This window comes from Vicugna pacos, chromosome 28 (assembly GCF_048564905.1).
Source record: "Vicugna pacos chromosome 28, VicPac4, whole genome shotgun sequence".
NCBI classification, from domain to species: domain Eukaryota; kingdom Metazoa; phylum Chordata; class Mammalia; order Artiodactyla; family Camelidae; genus Vicugna; species Vicugna pacos.
The window spans coordinates 2,242,092-2,264,448 of NC_133014.1; the positions used below are offsets into that span (position 1 = coordinate 2,242,092).

Genomic DNA, 22,357 nt, shown 5'->3' on the forward strand with positions numbered 1-22,357 from the left:
GAATGTTCATTGTTTTACATTTGAAAAAAGTAGCGTATAAGTAACATCACTACTAATATGTTTTCACTTGTGTCTTCCAAAACAAGGTGAACTCTGCAAAAGCGCAGTATGGGAAAATGTTTTATTTTCTAGAGTTGGAAAAGTATAATGAGAATACGTTTTTGAGCATTTTTTCTTTCCTCCTACTTTCACCTAAATAAAGTGGTGTACTTGTGAGACTGCGGTCCACCTTTTATGGAACCGTACTCAGCTGCCTTAGAGCGGTGCCTTTCTGTCCTGTCTGTGAGAACACGAGAAGACTTACAGCCTCCCTTGGGGTGCTTTAGGGTCTTAAAATCTTTGAGAGCTTTCTAATTGAGTATTTAAGCCTTACAGAGTCACACATAAATATGAATCATTCACATAACATTTTAATGTGACATATGCTTTAATATAGTTTATAATTATACAAAAGTTAATATGATCAAAGATGACTAAGTCCTTTGGGTCACTTTCTCCAGACTACCAGATTTCTTAAATACTAGGTTATTTTGAAGGATCATGGGTTTTGGAGTGAGATAGACTTAACCATACATTCTTGTGGGAGTTATTAGCCTCCCTAGACTGTTAACTTATCTATAAAATTGGGTTAATAACACCTGTCTTCATGGTTGTTGTCAGGATACAACTTTGTTCACTGCCTGACATGGTGACAATCAGCACCTGTTCGTTACAATTCTCCTCTTTTGCTTCTCTGATTTTTTCATACTTCGTTTACATTAGAAACTTAAACTAAATACATAAAAAGTTGACTAATGTAAATGTAGTGATATTAATTCCTGTGTGTTACATTGACTTTAGACCTAACTTTATTTTTTATGCCGACCTGGAATAAGCTTTCAGAAGGGCACAATGAAGAGACTAAATGTTGTGAATTATTATATGTTAAACATAATACTTAAGACTTTTTCAAAAATGACATTAGACTTTTCCCCGACGTTAATCCTCAACTTCAGGCAGGACGGTCTGCTCACTGCCGGCTGGTCAAGCTGCTGTCTCTTCAGAGTCGTCTCCTTACTGTTGCTGCTTCCTCCTCTGCTTGATGCGTCCAGTTTGGGTTGTGTCTTCCCGCCCACAGGGGTTGCTCACTCCTCTTAATTTCCGCATTCACTTTGCTTAGCATATATGTGCGCATACACGGAATACAGACACATACTTGAGTCATAGAGTGTGTGTGCCATTGCCTTAACACTATCTCTGTCTTCCAGGGCAGAGGTGACACGGAGGGAAATGACACCTGTGCTGGAATTCTTTCTGTTCTGTACTCTTGTGGCTAATAAGGGATCATGCAGGGCAGGCTCAGTAAAGGTTTTCTCTGTAGGAGAGATGACTGAAAATGACTGTAGAACAGCTGGCATATATTCACAGGGCGAGTGTTAAAACCTGAGGCACAGCAGATCATTTAACTTTAGTAAATTTGTTATTTAATAAATTTTCTCTTCTCCTTTTTCATAAAACGTTGGGATGAGGTGTGATTGACATCCTGGCTCCTTTCCAGGGACATCTGCCGTTTGCTGTGGTAGGAAGCATGGATGAGGTGAAAGTTGGAAATAAGATGGTCAAAGCCCGCCAGTACCCTTGGGGCATCGTACAAGGTAAAGGAGGCGAGCAGCAGCCCCCAGGTTATAGCTGCACTTCATGCCTTCCTGGAGGTGATGCTCATCTTGGGATCTGATTGGCTGTCAGAAGAGTTGGCTGTGTTCTGTTTTAGCCACGTGTATAAAGGCCAGGCAGAGCCTCCCCACTTCCTGTGTGACACCATGTTACCTGCCCAGGCGCGCCAAGACTTTCAGAAGATGGGAAGGGCTGGTTGGGTACTTTGAACAAAATCTGAGTGTAAATAGTATTGTTTAAACATAGTACATAAACTAATTACCAGATAATTCTGGGGCACAATAAACCACCCTGTAAATTTATGTATTTTTACTCATCAAAGTATTGCCAACTATTTCCCAAACAAACGAGTCCACCAGCTAAAAATGTTAGAATTTATTTAGCTTTGTAATGAGTAGATAACCAGCACTGCCTGGCTCATCCACTTACACTGCCAGCTAACGGGGAGTGGGCCACCCAGCTGGGGCTGGTCTCACAGTGCTGCTGCTTTTAAAATTGACAAATTTTGTAATTTAAAAATTGACAAAACTTAAGATTTTTAATGTAAAGTAATGATTGTGCTTAAAACTGCTGGTCATAGTACCGTATCTGACGCAGGCTCACGAATGTGGCATTGTGTGGCCAGAACTGGATAGGTGCGGCACACACGGATGGTGTTCTTGGCTGTGCAGAATTTACCACCTAGAAGTTTTGGTGGAATATCACTACACACTCTCAGGTGCTGTGTGAAGTGTCCTGAGGATGGTTTGTAAACTGCCAAGAAAACATTAGTGAAATCATTGGAGCAGATTGTACAGAGTGAATGTATTTCTCTCCTATTTCCTATTTATCCTTGGCGTTGAATTTGAGCAAACCTGGTCTGTTAATCAGCAGTCCCTGTAACTTGGTGTGTGTGACATGAGTTGCTTCCTTGGTTACTTGTATGAAACAACAGTAGCTGTTAATCACACTGATCATTTTGCTGTCACTCCAGACGTGTTTTTGTTTGCTCACTGTGTGTCAGGATTATGAACTGGTGTTGTGTTTCTGTTCTCCTGGCTAGTGGAGAATGAGAACCACTGTGACTTTGTCAAGCTCCGGGAGATGCTGCTCTGCACAAACATGGAGGATCTGCGGGATCAGACCCACACCAGGCACTACGAGCTGTACAGGCGCTGCAAGCTGGAGGAGCTGGGCTTTACGGACGTGGGCCCAGAGCATGAGCCGCTCAGGTGAGGCCTCCGAGGAGCCCACTGGGGAGGCAGGCGACAGGGCTGTGCCTCTGTGCACCCTGGGCGGGGGGATGTGTTCTCGACCCGTCCCACGCCAAGAAGCGGAGCCGTTTGACATGATTAGTTATTGTGCTGCTCGGATCACTTGAAGCCTTCTGCGTCCACTGGGCCCAGCTTAGGGCATGTGCGCATGTCCTGGCTGTGGGTGGGCTCTGGCTTGATGAGTTGTCCCACCAGACTGCGTCCAGGGCAGAGGGAGCGCTCCACAGGTAACCAGGACAGTAGCGGAGAGGGAGAGAGATGGTGGGCAGTCAGAATCAAAGATTGCTTGGAATGTGCTTTTTTTTTTTTTTTTAAGCATTTCTTCAGTTTGAGAAGCGCCCGCCCACTGAACAGGTGAGGAAGGGAAAGTTAGGAGGAGGTTCTTCACCTGCGCCGGGTTGTAGAGTGGACAGGGTCAGCGGCTGTGCTCGCAGAGGACAAACAAGAAAGTGGGGGAGCTTGAGCGCAGTGTGAGGGAGGCCTCTGCCCTTCCCGGGCTGCTCTCCCGGTGAGAGCAGCCCTTTCTCACGGGGCTCCTGGGTCAGGCGCGGCAGACTCTCCCCTCTGGGCGCTCCCTCACTTGTGTGTGAGTTGTCTGGTGCGGCTTTTATGCTTCGTTATAGCCTTAGGTCTTGGGAAGGTTTTACTAGCGTGGCTACATTGTGTTTTATGGAGGGTCCTCCCATTTCATTTGGGGTGTACACAATAGTAGTTGCTGTCGTTTGGCTGGCAAGTGGACTCTGGTGCTCAGTGTTACCTGTCTGTCATCACACACAGTCACGTGAGCCTCCCTCTGCCTGTCTTCCCCCCGCCTCTCCATCTCCACCTCACTGGACGGTCGTCCCGAATCAGGCCGAGGGTTAGGGTTAGGGATCCACTAGCACCGACCGCATGCTTGTCCTGAGGTCCAGAGAGCGGCACTGCATGTAGTCCTGTAGTCTCACCTAACTGGCCTGTGGATTATTCAAACTACACGAAACATGCTTTTATAAACTGTAAATCCCCGAATTATTTTAGGTTAACGTAACCAGTCTAATCTACCAGCAACGAAGTGCTCTGGGCCCTATATTTTGGAAGGAGGATTTTTGTGGTATTTTAGAGTTGCTTATGTGTTTGGCATAATTTTTTGTATCATAAATTCTGTGTCTTTGGAATGCTCAAAAATAGTTAATTTCTGCATTTGGTCGCAGCAGAAACAGGCAGGTTTCCCAGGGTTATTCGAGCTGAACCTGAAGCACAGAGAGGCCCCGGGGAAGGGCGTTCAGCCGCTTTCCTGGTGAGCAGGAGCCGCTGGGAATGTGTTTTTCCTTCTCTTTGGTTTTCAGCTTTGCTTTAAATCAGTGATATTTGCAACTATCATACTACGCTGCATTAACTGCGACAGCAGCAAGCTACTTTTATACTACAAACGAGAGTAGTATAGCAGGAGTGCTATTGTTCATTCTCGTCTATAAATAGACCCACGACAGTCACCACCTATTGAAAGACAGTGCAGGTTTCCTTCCTTGGTGCTGGTCCTGTAAGTTTACCTGTCGCAGTGGGCGAGCATGAGGGCTGGAGGACACGCAGGAGCAGTGTTTCACTCTTCAGCTTTGGCTGAGGCATCACGTTAGGGCAGGATTTACGGGGCTTAGGAATACGGGCTTTGGTGCAAGTCTGATCAGGTTCCAGCCCCAGCCCTTAACCTGCTAGCACTGTCCCTTTGGGCAGACTGTCTTACCTCCCTGAGTGTTAGTCATCTCACCTGTGAGACGGTGCCAGTGCTTGCTCCTCCTGCTGCCGCGGGAACTTGGGCCCAGACCAGTCCCTGCCTGCAGCAGCTGTCTAGCTGCTGGTAGGCCTTCTCTCCCTGCCAGGCAGATTGATCTTCCTCCTGAACAATAAAGTGCTTGCATAAAGAAATTAATGAGAACTTTTTAAAACTTAGATTTTAATACAGCATTGTAAATTAACTATACTTCAATCAAAATAAATAAAATATTTTTTAAAAACCACTTAGACTTGCTATGATCTAAATACATTAAACCAAATTTGTTATTAAAGACTATCAGTCCAGAGAAGAACCTGTAAAATGTAGGGAGGTTTCTGAAAATGGTGACGGCAGCCTAGTAGATTTAAAGGCTTCTTTAAAATAAAAGCAAAACAAACCCAGAAAAACAAAAAATATAAAAAGTAAAATGCCTTGAGATTAGAGGCATTTATATGGTTACCTAGGGCATTTTGTACATTTTTAAACTTTACTCTTAAAATGTGTAGAATTGTTCCTCCTTGGAACACATGCTCTTGAGTTACTACATGCTCACGGCCAGCTGTTAATGCTGTAAAGTATTTTTATAAGCAGTAGAATTGGTAACTGTGACATAGCTGGAAAGTGCATTTTTGACCCCCAGTAACCGCTGGGCTGTTCCCTGCGTGAGCTGAAGGGGTGGGCCGCTGCTCCTGAGATGCTGCAGGTGAGGGCAGCTGCGTGGGGTGCCAGGACAGTCCTGCTCAGCTTGCTTAGACTCGCCTCTGCTTTCCTACAGTTTCTGTCACTAAATGAACACCTATGGGAAACGGCAGAATCTACAGAGCTCTGCTGGAGTGCTGGGTGACGAAGACGAGGAGCTATTAGGAGAGAGAGGGTGGAAGGGGTGTAGACAGATGGGAAGTGCTTGGAAGGAGTGGCTAGTCCAACTGGGGAGAGCAAAAAAGGCTTTCTGGAAGAAGCTGCTTTTGAACTTGTCCTGGAGGGACAGAGGCTTAGTGGGTAGAGTGGAGGTGGGGACGTGGGCAGTGACACTGGAGTGTGAAATGTGTGGCATGTTTTAGGAATGATGGAATAGGTTGGTGTGGCTGGAATCTTACGGGGATTGGGTCTGTTTGGCCAGATTGTGAAGTTTCTTCGAGGCCATTTAAAGGAGGTAGGACCTTACCCTGTAGATAATATAACTAATGCAGAGGAAGAAGATAAAGAAATCTCTATTTTTGGTGGAAAAAAATCTTAGAAATGGCAAGGAGAACAGAGTGAGAGAAAGAGGAATTAATAGCCTAGTGACCAGTTAGGAGGTTGCTGCAGTAGTGAAGGCAGAAAAGCACAAAGTCAGGTTGGGCTCAGCAACGTGTCTGTAGAAATTGAAACAGGACTGGACTGAAACGATGTCGGGACCCCAGGCTGAACTCACAGGCCAGGGTGGTCAGATGTGGAGGTGAGGGTGGGGAAGAGGCAGCAGAGGTGGAAGGAGCCCTCCCCGATAGGCTGCGCTCCCCACCAGCGGCACTCTGGAAAGGGGACGGCGCTCTGGAAAGGGGACAGCACGCAGCCTGTGACCCTTGCAGTTCAGTGAGGTACGTGGGGCCCGCAAGTTCACAGCGTCTCTAACATGAGAGTACCACAAATAACTTTTCAGCCTCCAGGAGACCTATGAAGCCAAAAGACATGAATTTTATGGTGAACGCCAGAGGAAGGAGGAGGAAATGAAGCAGACGTTTGTGCAGCGCGTGAAGGAGAAGGAGGCCATGCTGAAAGAGGCGGAAAGAGAGGCAAGTGTGCTGCTTTGACGGGATTTGCATTTGGGCGCCCTGTTAGCCTGGGGAGTCATCTCAAGACCAGCTGAGATGCTTTTCAAGACTAGCTGTTCTTTAATTTTAGATGCGTAGTCTTCAGATGCAGACTTTATAAAAAATCACTGTCTGAAATCAAATAAAAATTTTTACATTTTTGAACAAAATGTCTTCCTTTAGAAGTGCTTATAATGGGCTGGTAAGGGACTGGGTTCCTAAGAAGTGTTTTAAACACCTTAATTGGGAGACAGAAATGTTTCAGCTGTGGCTTGATAAAGCCTTTCCTGAGAGCTTTTGAGCCTTGTTGGGATTGTTGTTTGCCGTGAAGTAGGTGACTCTGAAAACTGTTAAGCAGCCTTTTGAGTTTGAAGCTAGGCTTCCTGGAGGTGGATGGTCTGGTGGCCTTGGCACAAAGCCGTCAGAAGTGAGCTTCCGCAGTTCTGTTCGCTTCTGGTTCTTCAAGCATCAGTTTTAGTTTTACTTGAGTTAAGCTATTTTCTGTAGACTTAACTGCAATGGCTGCTTTTAAGTAAATGGCCACATTTAAGATGAGGGTCACAAAAGATGAGCTGCAGAAAGGAATTTCTGAGAGAAGACAGAAATGTTAATACAAATCAACTTGATAATATAAGAGTTCCTGAAGAGTTACTTGTTAGGTAATTTCATTTTACAAATTTGTTATTTTAAGTACTCTTGGAGTACTTGCTATTTAAATGAACCCTATAGTAAGTGGTTTTGTAAAATTAATAATCTACTATATATCTTATTTATAATTTGAATGTTGATCTTTACTTTGAGAAAGTTGAAACAACAGGAAAGTGAAAGTACAGGGTAGCTGTATCCCTCCCCGCACGCAGATGCAGGGTGGACGCTTCACCGTGTCGAGTGTGTGTGCGGTGTTTCCCTGGATGCAGGCGTCACTGCACTTTATCGGAGGCACTTTGTGCATCTCAGAAACTTAGGTGTATTTTCCTTCATAACCATGGTACCAGTGTCACGCCGAGGACGACTAATAGGAATGCCATAATCTCTCCTAATCCCCAGTCCACAACCAGATTTCCCAACCAGTTGTCCCAAGATTGTTTTTTATTGTTCCTTTTTTTTTGAACCAGAATTCAGTCTTAGGCTTCATATTGCCTTTGGGTGTTCTGTTTTGTTTAGTCTCTTATTTGAGACTAGCCCCTGGTTTGGAGTTGTTTTTAAATACTAATTTTGAGGAAGGAGCTGTGTGATAAGTAGGAAATAAGGTGCTGGTTTTTCTTTTGAATAACAGACACTTCTCTTGTACGAGTTTCTTTCTCCCACATCACTGTTCTCAGTTTCTCCAGCGAGGAGAGAAGATGAAGTGGTTTACAGCTGAATTTTGATTTTTTAATGCCACATAAGAATATTTTGCTTAATGTATATTATTTAAAAGGAAACTGAAAATTGAGGGTGACCAAACGGTTGAAAGAAAAAGAGAAATACTATTTGTTAGTAGGTGCTTTATAGATTTTCACTTTCAGGTTCAAGCACTGTTTTGTGTTAAGAATATTATGTTAAATGATGAAGTTAGTTTAATCCAAAGTTGTCACAAGAGTTCTAAACTTTTAATTATATAGGTTTAGAAGCAGTAGATAGTAGGCCTGTTTTATTACCATTACACGTTCCCTCATGGCCAGTTCTATCCTGAACAGCTGGTGCCGTCGGTTCGCTTGAGTCAGGGTCAGTCTGGAGGTCATCATCACTCATGGGACAAAGAATTGTCTGCTGAAGGACCACGGAAGACTGTCTGCAGTTTTAGAGGGACAGGAGGTTTATCAGTAATTACACTGGACTGCAGAGACTGTGAGCCAGGTCTTCAACTGGGTGGGCTGAGGCATTTAAAGCTAGTTGTATCAATAAGGTACTGGCAGGTAACCCAAAACATTATCTAAGTCTGTGTTAGAAAAAAAAAAAAGTCTGTGTTAGAGAACTTTGTTATTAAAATATCCTTGCCAATACCGTTGTGAACAAGTACCTCTTAATTCATCTTTTGTATCAATGTGGGTGATTTTCACATACAGTACAGGGTAAGCTGAGATGCTGTGAACATCGGATACCTAGAGTAGGGAGGTGCACAGGACAAGTGTCATCTCAAACACCGTTCAAATGTTGTCTTGTCTGCGTCTTTGTTAACATCATTCTAGACGTAGAGCCTTCCTGCCACCACAAGAGAGAATGCACAGTTTTTATGTACTCCTCATGTGAAGTACGTAACCTTCGTTAAAATATTACTACAACCCAATTTTATATGTAAGTCTATTTCTCGGTTAATTTTTTACTTAATATTTATGCCTCTTTTATTTCCAAAAGTATTGCAGATAATATTCAGTAAACAAGTGCAGCTACATTAGAGCCCTGAAGTGGAGAGCCCCAGGCAGGAAGCGGGGTGTGCACGCAGACGCAGGTGCAGCGGGAGCCCTGGTGCTGGGTGACTTCTTGGTGAACGGGCCCCAGTGAGGTCAGAGCACAGGTTAGAGACATTTACTAGCTCAACAAGAGAGGAACGCTGTTTCTAGTATTCACTTTTTTAAATGGATACTTTGAAAAGGATCACTGAACGACAGAAATGTATGAGACCTTTAGACATGGCTTTTACAAAAGTACAGCAGCTGATCACGTTGGCCATAGAGTCTTAAGAGCATTGGACAGTGGTTTCAACAGCACAGAAGATCTTCTCTTTTTCACTTTGTTTTTACTTAAAAACTTTTAACTATTTGAAAATGTATTTGATTTAAACACCTTGTAGTGAATAGTGGAGCCCTGAGCGAGTGCTTCTTTTTTTCCCCCTGCGTCACGTTTATTTGTACGAACAGCACAGGAGGACATGAGCCCCATGCAGACAGCAGCCCAGGGGTCACACCAGTCCTTCTGTCCTCACATCAGTAGATGAAGGCTGCTTCTCTGGAGCCTCTGTGGGGCCTGGGCGCCTTTGGGAGCCTGAGCCGGGGCTGGAGCTGCGGCCTTGGTCTGAGCCTTGGCCTTGGCCAGCAGAGCCTGAGACTCTTAGCCCTGCTGCGGGCACGAGCATGTTTCCCGAGCTTGGGGTGAGCAGTGTAGGCAAGTTGACTGAGCTTGCGGCTGTTGCCCTTTGGGACCTTAGGCTTGACCTCCTTGGCCTTTAAGAGCCTTGATGGCTTCAGCACGTGCACTTGTGGCCTTGGCGTAGTTGGCCTGCATCTTCTTCAGGCCCTTCTTGTTGTGCTTCTTGGCAAAGCGCATGTTCCTTACGAAACTTGGAGTCCACCCCCTTAAGAGATCATATCGTTGTGATCAGGGTTTTTTGATGCCGTTTCTGTGCCATTTTCGAGACTGGTTGTGCGTGGTGTGGTCCTTCGACTTGGCCATGTCTGCACCGGAGCCGGGAGAGAGCGAGTGCTTCTTACGTGTGGAATAGATTGTTGATGTCAGAGCTGAGAACTCACAGTGTGAGTGACCGTCACACCCTCCCCCCTTTTCTAAGACACTTTTCATTGTTTTCCTGGAGTCGACCTCATGAGTGACATACCAAGTGCTCTATAACCTTTCAGGGTATTTACAATGCATGTCAAGTATGCAGCTCCATTTAAATAACCAGAGGTACCTCTGCTCCACAGTGTAAATCTGTCCTATAGCCTCGTTTTCTAAGGGTTAGCCCCGTTCTCCTCTCCCTGGTCATGGGGTGCACATGGGCTAAGAGAGCTGCTGCTCTGTACCTACACCCTGATCTGAGGGACAGCTGGTGAGGCCCACCCTTTAAACACACACACAGACACTCTTACTATACATCTGTTTAGAAAAGCAGGGACCATTTGTTACTAATACAGCCTTTTGATAGGCCAGATTCTTTTCTTATCTTTTTTTTAATGTAAGTACAGTCAGTTATAATGTGTCAATTTCTGGTGTACAGCACAGTGTCCTAATCATGCGTATATACATACATATATTCATTTTCATTAAAGGTTATTACAAGATATTGAATGTAGTTCCCTGTGCCATAAAGAAGAAATTTTTTTCTTTTTATATATAGTGGCTAACATTGCAAATCTCAGACTCCCAGATTTATCCTTTCCCGCCTTCTTTCCCCTGTTAATGATAAGCTCGTTTACTATGTCTGCAGGTCTGTTTCTGTTTTGTCGATGAGTTCATTAGTGTCCTTTTTTTCTTTCTTTAACATTCCACATATGAGTGCTATCATATGGTATTTTTCTTTCTCTTTCTGGCTTATTTCCTTAGAATGACGATCTCCAGGTCCATCCATGTTGCTGCAAATGGCATTATTATTTTTTATGGCCAAGTAGTATTCCATTGTATACATATACCACAGCTTCTTTATCCAGTCATCTGTTGATGGACATTTAGGTTGTTTCCATGTCTTGGCTATTATAAATAGTGCTGCTGTGAACACTGGGGTGCATGTGTCTTTTTGAATTATATTTTCCTCCGGATATATGCCCAGGAGTGGGATTGCTGGATCATATGGTAAATCTAATTTTAATTTTTTAAGGAATCTCCATACTGTTTTCCATAATGGTACACCCGACTAACTACATTCCCACCAACAGTGTAGGAGGGTTCCCTGTTCTCTACACCCTTTCCAGTATTTATTATTTGTGGACTTTTGAATGATGGTCATTCTGACTGGTGTGAGGTGATATCTCATAGTTTTGATTTGCATTTCTCTGATCTTTAGTGATATTGAGCATTTTTTCATATGTCTACTGGCCATCCATATGTCTTCATTAGAGAAATGCTTGTTTAGTTAGGTCTTCTGGCCATTTTTTGACTGGGATTTTTGTCGTATTCATCATTATTAAGTTGTATGAGCTGTTTATATATTCTGGAAATTAAACCTTTGTCAATCATTTGCAAATATTTTCTGCCAATCCATGGTTGTCGTTTTGTCTTGCTTATGGTTTCCTTTGCTGTGCACAAGTTTATTATAAGTTTGATTAGGTCACATTTGTTAATTTTTGCTTTTATTTCTATAGCCTTTGTAGACTGACCCAGGAAAACATTTCTACTATTTATGTCAGAGAATATTTTGCCTGTGTTTTCTTCTAGGAGTTTTATGGTGTCCTGTCTTATGTTTAAGTCTTTAAGCCATTTTGAGTTTTTGTGTATGGTGTGAGGGAATGTTCTAACTTTATTGACTTACATGCTGCTGTCCAGCTTTCCCAACACCACTGTCCTGCTGATGAGACTGTCTTTTCTTCATTGTATATTCTTGCCTCTTTTGTTGAAGATTAATTGACTATAGGTGTGTGGGGTTTGTTTCTGGGCTCTCTGTTCTGTTCCATTGATCCATGTGTCTGTTTTTGTGCCAATACCACACGGAGTGTTTTGATTACTGTAGCTCTGCAGTACTGTCTGAGGTCTGAAAGGGTCATTCCTCCAGCTTTGCTCTTTTTCTTCAATATTGCTTTGGCAATTCTGGGTCTTTTGTGATTCCATATAAATTTTAGGATTATTTGTTCTAGTTCTGTGAAAATGTGATAGATAATTTAATAGGGATCACATTAAATCTGTAGATTGCCTTGGGCTGTATGGCCATTTTAGCGATACTGATTCTTCCAACCCAAGAACTAAATAAGTAAATACTAAGGAACTGCTACTTCTCGAGATGACATTCTCAGGAGTAAGAGAATCTTAGGGCCTTACTTAACCTGTTTCAGCCCCCTTCTGTGTCTGTTTAAGTACTTCTGTCAGGGGTTTCCTGGCTGACCGGACAGTCTGTTCCACTCCCGGACCCTGAATCAACAGGGTGCAGCTGCGTCTCTGCTGCTGCGGCTCTCGCCCCCAGGCTATAGCACAGTGACAGCCCCTCGCCACCTTGTCTGGAAACCAGATCCTGACTTTCTGTATGAATGTTAGGGTGCTGCCTAGAACTGAAAATACTAATTGAAAGTTTATCTAACCAGACCAGAAATTTTTTCTTAAGTTGTCTTTTTTGACATAGCATCTAGATGCTGTGCTTGTGTTTCTTGGCACATGACTAATCTGTAAGGAACCCAGTACAGTCCCTAGATTTTTTTTTCCCCCAGATAATTAAACCAGGGAAATCTCATGTTGTTAAAAATTTTGGCAAAACTCATTTTAACAACTATACTGAATGTACTGAGCATAAATGAATTTTAAAATGTTCTCTCTATTAGAGACACAGACAGTGTTTTCCCATTATGGTGTAAGTTCTACTTCAGTGGTGCAGCTGAGCCTTCAACAACATGGGCTTGAGCTGGGTGGGGCCACTTAATATGTGGGTTTTTTCACTAACCACGACCACAGGGCCTGCAGACGTGGAGCCGACTGTAACGTGCACTCGGATTTTCAGCTGGTGGGGCCGATGCCCTAACCCCTGTGTCGTTCAAGGGTCAACTGTACGTTTATTATACAACTTTCTCTGAATTTAAGATTTCTTGAATTTAGATTTTGAGAAGGTGAATGACTGGAAAAACTAATCAATTTTAAGGTTCTTGATTTAAATTGACAATTGACACTTGCTTTCCTAACAGGTTCACCAGTGTAATCAACAGCTGTTTCACTGCTACCTAGTTCATTTATTTGGGAAATAAAGGTCTTTATTTTCCTTTTCGATAACTTACTTCTCTAATTTGTGTCTCTCACTTTTATTAAGAATGGATTTTAGAAACTATCTGAAAAGGCTCTGTGGGGAAAATGTAGAGCAAGAAAATACAAACTCTAAGAAAAGGTCAAATGTTTCAAAAACTGAAGTTTGTTCTTGAGGCTGTTTGTAATGTTTTCCTCATGCACTTTTTGGGAGCACATTTAAAATTAGAGAGCAATCTAACATGTAAATTTTTACTGGAAGCATGAGCTTTCTAGTTGGCAGCGGGGTGGGGACCGGAATGGGGGGAGCGATTTGCTGTGCTGCTGTGTCGCAGGGTCCCCGAGCTGCACAGTTTCTGTGCACTGCCACAAGGGAATCCATTTTGTTTCACAGCTGCAGGCCAAATTTGAGCACCTTAAGAGGGTCCACCAAGAAGAGAGGATAAAGCTTGAAGAAAAGAGAAGACTTTTGGAAGAAGAAATAATTGCGTTCTCGAAGAAGAAAGCTACCTCTGAGATACACCAGAACCAGTCCTTCATGGTCCCGGGCAGCAGCCTGAGGAAGGACAAGGACCGGAAGAAGTAAGCCGCCCTCCCAGGCCCCCCGTCTGTCTCACTGCCCTGTGTCTTCACAGCTTCCCCGGCTCCTTATTCCCGTCCGCCTCCCGGAGCGCTAGACCCTGTCCCTCTTGTTGTACTGTTTCCCCCGCAGCTAGGAGGGCACCTGGCACGTGTTCTGTGCCCTGTAAACACCTGCCGAGTGAGTGATGACCTGACACAGAAACACGCCCCTACACGGGGGTCCGTGGCCGGGAGGCTGGCTGCTCCAGCGCAGGCTGCGTGCCGCCCCGTGAGCCACAGGGACCTTCACGTCAGCTGCGCCACTTGAGGGACGTGCTGACATGAAATACTTGGTAAAAAAAAAAAATGAACTCTTAGGGTTACTTTTTTTAAAGCAAATTCTATTGATAATGATTTTGTGAGAATTTTTATTTTAATAAGGGAACCAGGCTATCGATTCGAACTCCTGTGCTTTGATGTCAGAGCTTGTGAAACGAGTGATGGACGTACAGATACAGAGGAAGGTAGAGGGGCCCCCAGGCCTCGGGGCGGCCTTGGTAGTGTGTGGCGGAGATCCCAAGGCTTGTAGGTCTGGGGTACGTGTTAAAGTCAAAGTAACCAAGTTTTAGAAAATAAGGGCTTTTTCCCACCTGCATTTTTTCACTTTATTTCTCCCGCTTTAATGTCCTCGCCACTTGCCTACTTGACCACTTGTTCTGTTAGATCGCTGCTCATCCATGAGTCCACCAGCCACTGCCACGTGGCCCTCACCGGGCAGTCCTCAGGTTCCTTTATCACCACATCCTGTTTCACCCCAGTATTTCCAGAATTCTTAAGTCTCCTTCAAAAAGTTAGGACAACATAACATTGCCTGTGATCGTCTTCCAATTTTGAACTATGGAGATGTGAATCCACAGGGGTACTCATGGATTTAATTGGCCTGTGGATTTTATGGTTTGGCGGGAAGAAAGAAGGAATTCTCACGTATGCTCTCAACATAGCTCTACCAGGGAGTGAATCTTTGTTTTAATAGCCACCCCCGGGGCCTAGGACAGGGCCTGGTATCTAGTGGGCATGCAGTTATCTGTGGAAAAAATAAAAACATTGAATTTCAAAAGATAAACCACCCTCAGTATCCATGGGGGACTGGTATCAGGTTGCCCAAGGAGACCAAAACCCACACAGATGCTCAAGTCCCTGCTAAAATGGCACAGCCTCCGCATGTAACCTACACATACTTCCCTGTACACATTAAACCATCCCTGGATGACTTCTACTCCCTAATACAGTGCGAATGCCATGTAAGTAGAATATAAATGCCAGAAAGCAGCAAATTCAAGTCTTGTTTTTTGGAGCTTTCTGGAATTGTTTTCCAAATATTTTTCAATCTGTAGTTGGTTGACTCCTCAGATGTGGAACCCTCGGACCCAGAGGACCAAATGTATACGAATAATTTATGACTCCTTTTCATTGTGCCTTGAATTATAAAGCTAAGGGGCCTTTTACCTTACCATCTCAACCTAGTCCAATGTTCCTAGATTTGGACGCCCTGATTTTAATATTCATAATGCAAAAGACAGTTTATAGTCACCTTGCGAAAGTAAGGTATGGACTGTTGTTTACAAAATCTGGCCCAGTCCATAGTTTTTTGAGAGCTCAGAAGTCACCGTCAAGAAAGTTTGGTGTTTGTTTTTCTCTTCCAGGGTCCCATGGCTAGACATCCTATAATAGACTAGCTATACATTCGCTCTTTATGTAAAAGCTTTGTAAAACAAATGATTCTAGTGATTTTTATTTCCTATATGGTTTTTTATTGTACCAATCAAAAGGGTTTTTTTTTTCTCTTTTCAGCTCCAATTTTATGTAGAACAAAGGTTCCAGATCACAGGAGATCATCACAAGCAAACGTTATTAAAATGTTAGCAGTGTGCTTTGATTTTCTTGCTGTTTTTATTTGCTGTATCACTTGTTCTGTATCTGGTAAATGGCTAGTCACTGCCATTCATGGAAAATACTTTCAAGTATGAGGTCAACACATAAGCCAGACTGGATGGTGTTCCTTAGATTTCACTGTTAGGAGTTTTTAAGTTGTTGGTTTGGGATGAATCGAGGTCATTTCTCCTGCTGCCCAGTTACTGTCACTTTGCTGTGCTTTGTACCCAAGCAGCAGAGTGTGGCTCGTATGACAGCACAGGGCTCATTTGCAGTGCGGCTGTCTGACTGCATGCCTGTTCCAACATGAACCGTGTGTGTACATACTAAAGGCAGACTTTGGGGAATATGTTTTGAAATGTACTATGTACCTGAAACTCTGTCCTCTCAGTAGTTTTATAGAACTTTTAAATTTTTGATGCAATTTTCCTAAGCTTTTTATCAAATTATATAATAAGGATGGCCATCCAGGCTTCAGTATTGTGGTTGATGTGATGAAACAAAATATGTTTAAAGCAAAAACATTCAGGTACATAAACTCTTTTTTCTAGTGGTAAGTACCTTTGAAACTAGGTGTTCTCACACTGTATTACATACTTGTCGTTTAAAACTGTCTTCCAGGGGAAAAGTAATAAAGTTAAATCTTATTAAAAACATGTAAGAAAATAACTATGAGCATCTGAATATTAAAGATAAAATTTAGATAATTAAGGATTTCTGAATTCAGTGCCTTAGTATTTGCAGAACACTTTAATGGTTTCTAACTTTTTCTTAACAGTCATAAGTATATAATTTTTCATTGTTTTGTACTTGAGTATTCTAAATAAAACTGACATTTAATAAAATGTATCTACATATTTACTAAGCAGTGTTTAAATTAACTTATCTTTTTGCAAACTGTTGTCTTAATTGAGCTAATGCTGATAAAATGTTTATGTGTTTGAATTATTTTAAGCCAAGATATGTAACCAGTGTTTTTCAGTTTGTTTTACTTACCATGTCAGATTCTACATAATGTATTTTTTCATGAAGTTGTGTAAGTTGCAAATAAAACCTTTATTTCGTAACACAGTTTGTGTGGACCAACACTTTAAAATTCCATTATTGCATTTAAATTTCATAAATGCCTCTTAACCCTTTAAAACTTTAGTAAAGTAAGTTGTAAGTATCACAGAAAAAGCTCTGAACTTTCTTCTCAGGCTCAGTAACGCCCAGGTTCTGGAAGGTGGGAGCGGAGTCGGAGAGGCCCTGCGGGCAGGCAGCCTGTCCTCCAGAGCCCGGCCAGTGCTTCAGCGCTGAGCACTAGCCGAGGAGGACAGCCCAGAAGCTCGTGACCGTGTCGCCTGCTAAATCAAACTGTGTGCAAACAGCTACCCTGAACTTTAATAAAGTTACTTTTAAAGGCCAGACCAATTGTTGGCATGTTAAAGTTCCTCAAGTTCCTCGTTGAAAGCACGATGGAAACCTGCCTCAGACTCTGACCTTGAGAGAAGGGCCGTCACTTGTGCTGCGAGTGACTCTGTTCTGAGGAAGGCTCCTTGCAAATGCACCACCACAGTGTGACCCTTTGTCTCACGTCTCTGGGATTCCATGTAAGATTTTATTTTAAAAGAGTTGCACTGCAAAGGAAAAAAATTTAAGCAACTGTACTACAGGCAGACCTCAGGGCCAGGCCACCCAGTAAAGCAAGTACCACAGTAAACTGAGTCACACGGACTTTCTGGTTTCCCAGTGAATATAAAAGTAATGTTTACATGATACTGTCGTCTGTCAAGTGTGCACCGCGTTTAAATAAAATACAAACACCTTAGTTAAAAGGTACTTAATTGCTAGAAAATGCTAACCATCTGGAGCCTTCAGTGAAACGGGTGGTAACAAGATCACTGATCACAGACACCATAACAAATATAATAATGGAAAAGTCAAATACTGCGAGAATTACCAAAACGTGATTAGAGACAAGGTGAACAGACGCTGCTGAAGTGGCGCCGACAGCCTTCCGTCTGTACACAGCACAGTGTCTACACGGAAAAGTGAGTCCTGCCTGTCAAGTGCCACGTTCCTGACAGCTATTCATGCTCCACTATTCAGACACAAGGCTACAGAGTGAGGTGTTATCCACTGATGCTTAAATTAATTTCCTGGGAACAAAATAAAGCTCGACATGTTTTATCTTTTTTTCCATGAAGCATGTGAAGCAGAATTGCCTTTCACTGCCAACCATTAATCTCGGTGCCACCTCCTCTGAATTTCAAACCTCTTTCACCACAGACTGATTTCACCTTCAAGCACTACAGGGAGGTTATTATTCCTTTTTAAAGAGAAACTCGTTTTGGCCCCATTCTCCCATCTGACTAGGACATGAGGACACAAGCTGACAGGCCCCTGTGGAACGACCAGAGCTGTCACAAGACAAGCATGTGCAGAGCTCTCGCAGAAGGGTTCCTGCCGCCCACAGAGCAGAGGAAGGCATTGCAGATGGGGGCTGGGACTCCAGGGACTGAAGCAGCTTCAGATGCAGGAGGGGAGAAGGGTGATTCTGATGAAGGCCATGCCTTCTGGGAAGCAGCTCAGGGCAAACGAATATGGGTGAGGCTATAGAAGGGGAGGGAACAGACCAAGGAGGAGTCTATGTGCCTCGTCCAGCAGGAGCAGGAGCTACGGAACGGCGTGACCTCACGTGGTCAAGGGAAAGGTGTACGGGGGAGGCAGTGCTAGGCCAGGGAGGCTGACTCAACACAGACGACAGTTCCTAACGCTGAGTGCACAGCCCAACCACTGAGTCGTGTCTTAAGAACACCGGTGCAGGCGGAGACCAAGACGGCAGAACTGAAGGACGCGGAGCGCCCTCCTCCCAGGCACATCAAAAGCACATCTACGTGCGGAACAGTTCTCAGAATGTCAGCTGAACGCTCACAGATCTCACACAACCAAAGCTGCAAGGAAGATCACCACATAACTGGGTGGGATGAAAGAAGACAAGGAAACAGGATGGGACCTGTGTCCCTGGCAGGAGCTGTGTAAGAGGAAAGGTTCCCTCACCCTGGGGACCCCTCACCAGCAGGGAGATGAGCCAGGACAGAAAGGAGCTTCTTGCTCAGCAGAGAGTGTGGCAGCCAGACTGGGACAGCACGGAGAGCGCAGCACAGACAGTCCTGGCCAGCCCCCTGCATTCCCTACTCAGACGTGCATCTGCTGGTGCGCGTGGGGGCTGGGCGCTGGAACTTGGGCTTCAGTGGACGGACCGGGGGACAGGACTGGGGTTGGCTATGCAGAGACAGCCTGATGGGGCTGGAGTGTGGTCCAGGCCACTGGGGGTGCACGCAGGATGGGCCTGGTCTGCTGTAGAAGCCTCAGGTAACATGCTCATGAAGGGAGGGCGGGACCCACCGTAGCAGCTGCACCTCAGTGAGCTCACAGTGGGCACGACCCCATCTCTGAGCTCCAGGAGTGGCCAAGCACCAGTGAGTTGCCCACCTCTGGAGGTGGGGCTGAAATCCAAGCAGTGTCCCCCGCGCTCTGTGATGTCTGGATTCACACGCTGCCAGTGACTTTGTAAGCTCAGTGCCTGCAGGACACCCGAGTGGACGACTGGTGCTCCCGTGGCTGGGGCAGGTCCGCCATTAGTGGTGTGACTTGACTCCACAGCTCCCACAGCGGATCCAGGTGTGCGACCACGGCAGTCCCAATGCCTGACTTAAGCAGCTCTGCACTGGTGCCTTTGAGAGCACAGCACCTGAGGGACACCTGGGCCAACTGCCTGCATCCCCATGGCTTGGGGGGGGCACAGACAGTGCCAGCAACAGTGCGCTCTGTGAGCCCCTACACGGGTGACAGGTGACACCACAGCAGGAACACTCCAGTCCTGCCTGCCTCACACCACAGTACAGAAACGGAGGAGGGGGCTTCTACTCCAACAACAGGGAAGCAGACAGGGCCCCGACAGGGCTGTGACAACTACAGAGCAAAGCGGAGGCCCTGCTCGACAGCCAGTGTGGGCTCTGGGCCCCCCTACACCAGTCACACCCCCGATCAAGGGGATAACAGCCAGCACACGTGGAGGAAAGACGTGGCAGCCATCCACACTAGAAACAGTCCCTGTGACAAAAATATTAGATGCACGCTGACTACACAGGGACTCCCATATAAAAGCAGCCCTTCAAGACCAGAGTAGTTAACTGTTACTCCCAAACTCATATAGAGAAATAAGTAAAATGAAGAAGAAGAGGAACTACTCCCAATTAATAGAAAAGAGAAATCCTTTGGAAGAATGAACAATGGAACAGACCTCTCCATCTACCAGGGACCAAATTCAAACAGGAGGTAATAAAAATACTTCAGGAATGAGGAAAGTCTATCAGCAGAAATGCAGGTGGCCGTAAAAAGGAACCAGAAGCTATGAAGGGGGGCCAGACAAAATCAGAAAACTCATTTGCTGTGATAAAAGCTAAGCTACAGAGACAGCAGCAAGCTAAATAGTGCAAAAGAACAAAAAAGTGATGTGAAAGATAAAATGCTGGAAATCACCCAATCAGAACAGGAGACAGAAAGACAAATGAAAAAAAAAAAATGAAAGCAAGACACAGGACCTACCAGATAACAGAAAGTGTGACAATCCAAGCATAACAGGGACCCCAGGAGAAAGAGAAAAGGGGACTGAAAATGTATTTAAAGAAATTGTGGCTGAGAACTTCCCAAACCTAAAGAAGGAAACAGACCCAGGTATGGGAAGCACAGAAGGTCCCTAATGAAGATGCACCCAAACAGATCCACAGCAAGACATACTATAATTAAAACAGGGGAAGTTAATGAGAAGCTTCCAAAGGCAGCAGGAGAAAAACAGTCACATACAAGGGAACAGCCTTAAGGCTTTGAGCTGATTTCTCAACAAACATTGCTGGCCAGAAGGAGTGGTAAGATACAGTCAAAAGTCTTGAAAAGGAAAACACTTGCAACATAGCATATTCTACCCAGCAAGATTATCATTTGAAACAGAAGGAGAGAGAAAGTTCTCAGACAAGCAAAAACTAAAAGAATACAGCAATACTAAACCTATCCTAAAAGGTTTTTTTTTTTTAAATTTAGATCTTATTGAAAAGTCTTCTCTAAACAGAAAAGAAGTAAGAATCTACAGGAAAAGAGAAAATCGACACGCCGCGAAGCGTGGGAAGGCCCGTCCTACTCGTGCAGGGCAGGTGCGGGTGCATGGACAGCCAGCACAGCGTTACCTCTTACTCACGCAGCAGGTGCACGAGGTCTGAGCAGGCAAGGCAGGCTCCCCTACAGTTCTACTTACTTATCCTCAGAAGAACTGACCTGGGCCTTGGCCTCCCTCTTCTGAGATGGGGTCTGCCTCTGACTCGGAGCTGGAGGGCCGCAAGTCCCTACAGGAGGCACTGAGCCTCCCTGGGGCCACAGGACAGACGTCGCTCTGCAAGACCCCCGTGCTTCACACAGCCCTCTCTCCAACCCCTGTGAAGGAGGGTCAGCCTTTTCTCCATTTAAATTTTTTTCCCAAAGAAAAGTGGGATGTTATTTGTAGACTGTGCAGCTGCTCAGCTGGACCTCGGTTCTTTGATTCTCTTCTCAAAAACCCTCCACATTGAGGTGCTTCTGACTGCAGGGCATCACGGCCCCCAGGAAGCTGGTTCTGGCCCTGACCCCGTGGCCATGGAGCCCAAATCTTTCTTTCATGTTTGGTGAGGAGGCAGCTGGATTCACAGACTTCTGGGCAAACACAGACTTGTAGGTGATACTACTCTCCAGTAAGTTCCTAACTGTCTACATGGCAATCAAATAGTTCTTATCTCCATTTTCATCTCCATAAGCAGTTTGTTTCTGCAAAGAATCAGGCTCTGACTTCCTTTATAAGCCAGTGGGACCTCTGGAGCTCCCCTACACCTTCCCTTTTTGCTTTGGCTGCTAGGAAGCTCATCCTTAATTCCTAGTACACATCTCTCCCTGCTCCCCCATAAGCCTTCTGATGGCTTGAAAAATTACCTGCCACAGCTTCTGTGAATGTGTTTTTACCAAAAAGCTTACAATGCTTGTTTTTTAATTTGGCAGAGCACATATTTAAACAAGCACACATAGGAAACAGGTCCTATAATCATTTTTTCTTCTCCATGTCTGTGTGCAGACATCACTGTGGCTCTGCCCCATGTCCAGGGTTCAGAGGTGGAGAAGCCCAGGGCACAGTGAAGTTCACAAATGGTTCACCCTGGACCTGACAGGGTCGGGGCACAGTGTCTCCAGAGGAACTGACACTGTATCGAGACCTTAAGGATGCTCGATCAGCCGGGAGAGAGGAGGGATGTGCTGCCCAGACTGCTTCCTGACCTGCACAGGGTAGGGCCCGAGCCAGGGCTGGGGGAGATCCACCGAGGGCAGTGGGAGGAGTCTGAGTGAGGGTGTGACTCCACCAGACCTGAGTGTTAGGAAGAAGTCCCTCTGCCTGAGTGAGAGGGGTGGACTGGACTGTAGGTGGAGTGGAAGGTGCAGCTTCAGGTGGTGGAGATGACAGGGGTGGGTGGGGTAGAGGGAAGAGAGCTGGGGGGAGGGGGAGGAGGGCGGTGGGGAGGTTCCAGGAGGCATGAGTGGGGGTCGCCTGGCAGGACAAGAAATTGCTTCTGGCTCGGACCTGGACACTTGGTGGTGCTGTGACCAGGGACAGGGAAGCCAGGAGCAGGTGCAGATCTGGGGAAGGAAATGGAGATGCCTGGAGGGCCAAGATAGGCCCAGAAGGCAGCAGGCTCCTGGGTGGAATCTGGGGGGGAGGTGGGGGAGAAGAGCGTCTGCAGATGTGGCTGGCGGTCTTGGAGTTGAGATCACATGGGGACACATGTGGA

General features: G+C 45.1%; 1 protein-coding gene across 6 annotated transcripts in view; it reads left to right on the forward strand.

Moving 5' to 3' along the window:
* The window catches only part of SEPTIN10 (septin 10), a 51,987-nt gene extending 35,071 nt beyond the window's left edge, over positions 1-16,916 (forward strand). For 4 of the 6 annotated variants that reach the window (XM_072951204.1, XM_072951201.1, XM_031691945.2 and 1 more), the window contains 6 exons: positions 1,538-1,634; positions 2,696-2,864; positions 6,296-6,428; positions 13,411-13,598; positions 14,019-14,173; positions 15,429-15,513. In XM_072951204.1, coding sequence (XP_072807305.1) covers positions 1,538-1,634; positions 2,696-2,864; positions 6,296-6,428; positions 13,411-13,598; positions 14,019-14,166 — 735 coding nt within the window. In that variant the 3' untranslated portion in view covers positions 14,167-14,173; positions 15,429-15,513. Of the gene's footprint in view, positions 1-1,537; positions 1,635-2,695; positions 2,865-6,295; positions 6,429-13,410; positions 13,599-14,018; positions 14,174-15,428; positions 16,581-16,708 lie in introns of those variants that run through there. The other 2 variants (XM_072951202.1, XM_072951203.1) reach the window with 2 other exon arrangements.
* Positions 16,917-22,357: the final 5,441 nt, after the last annotated feature.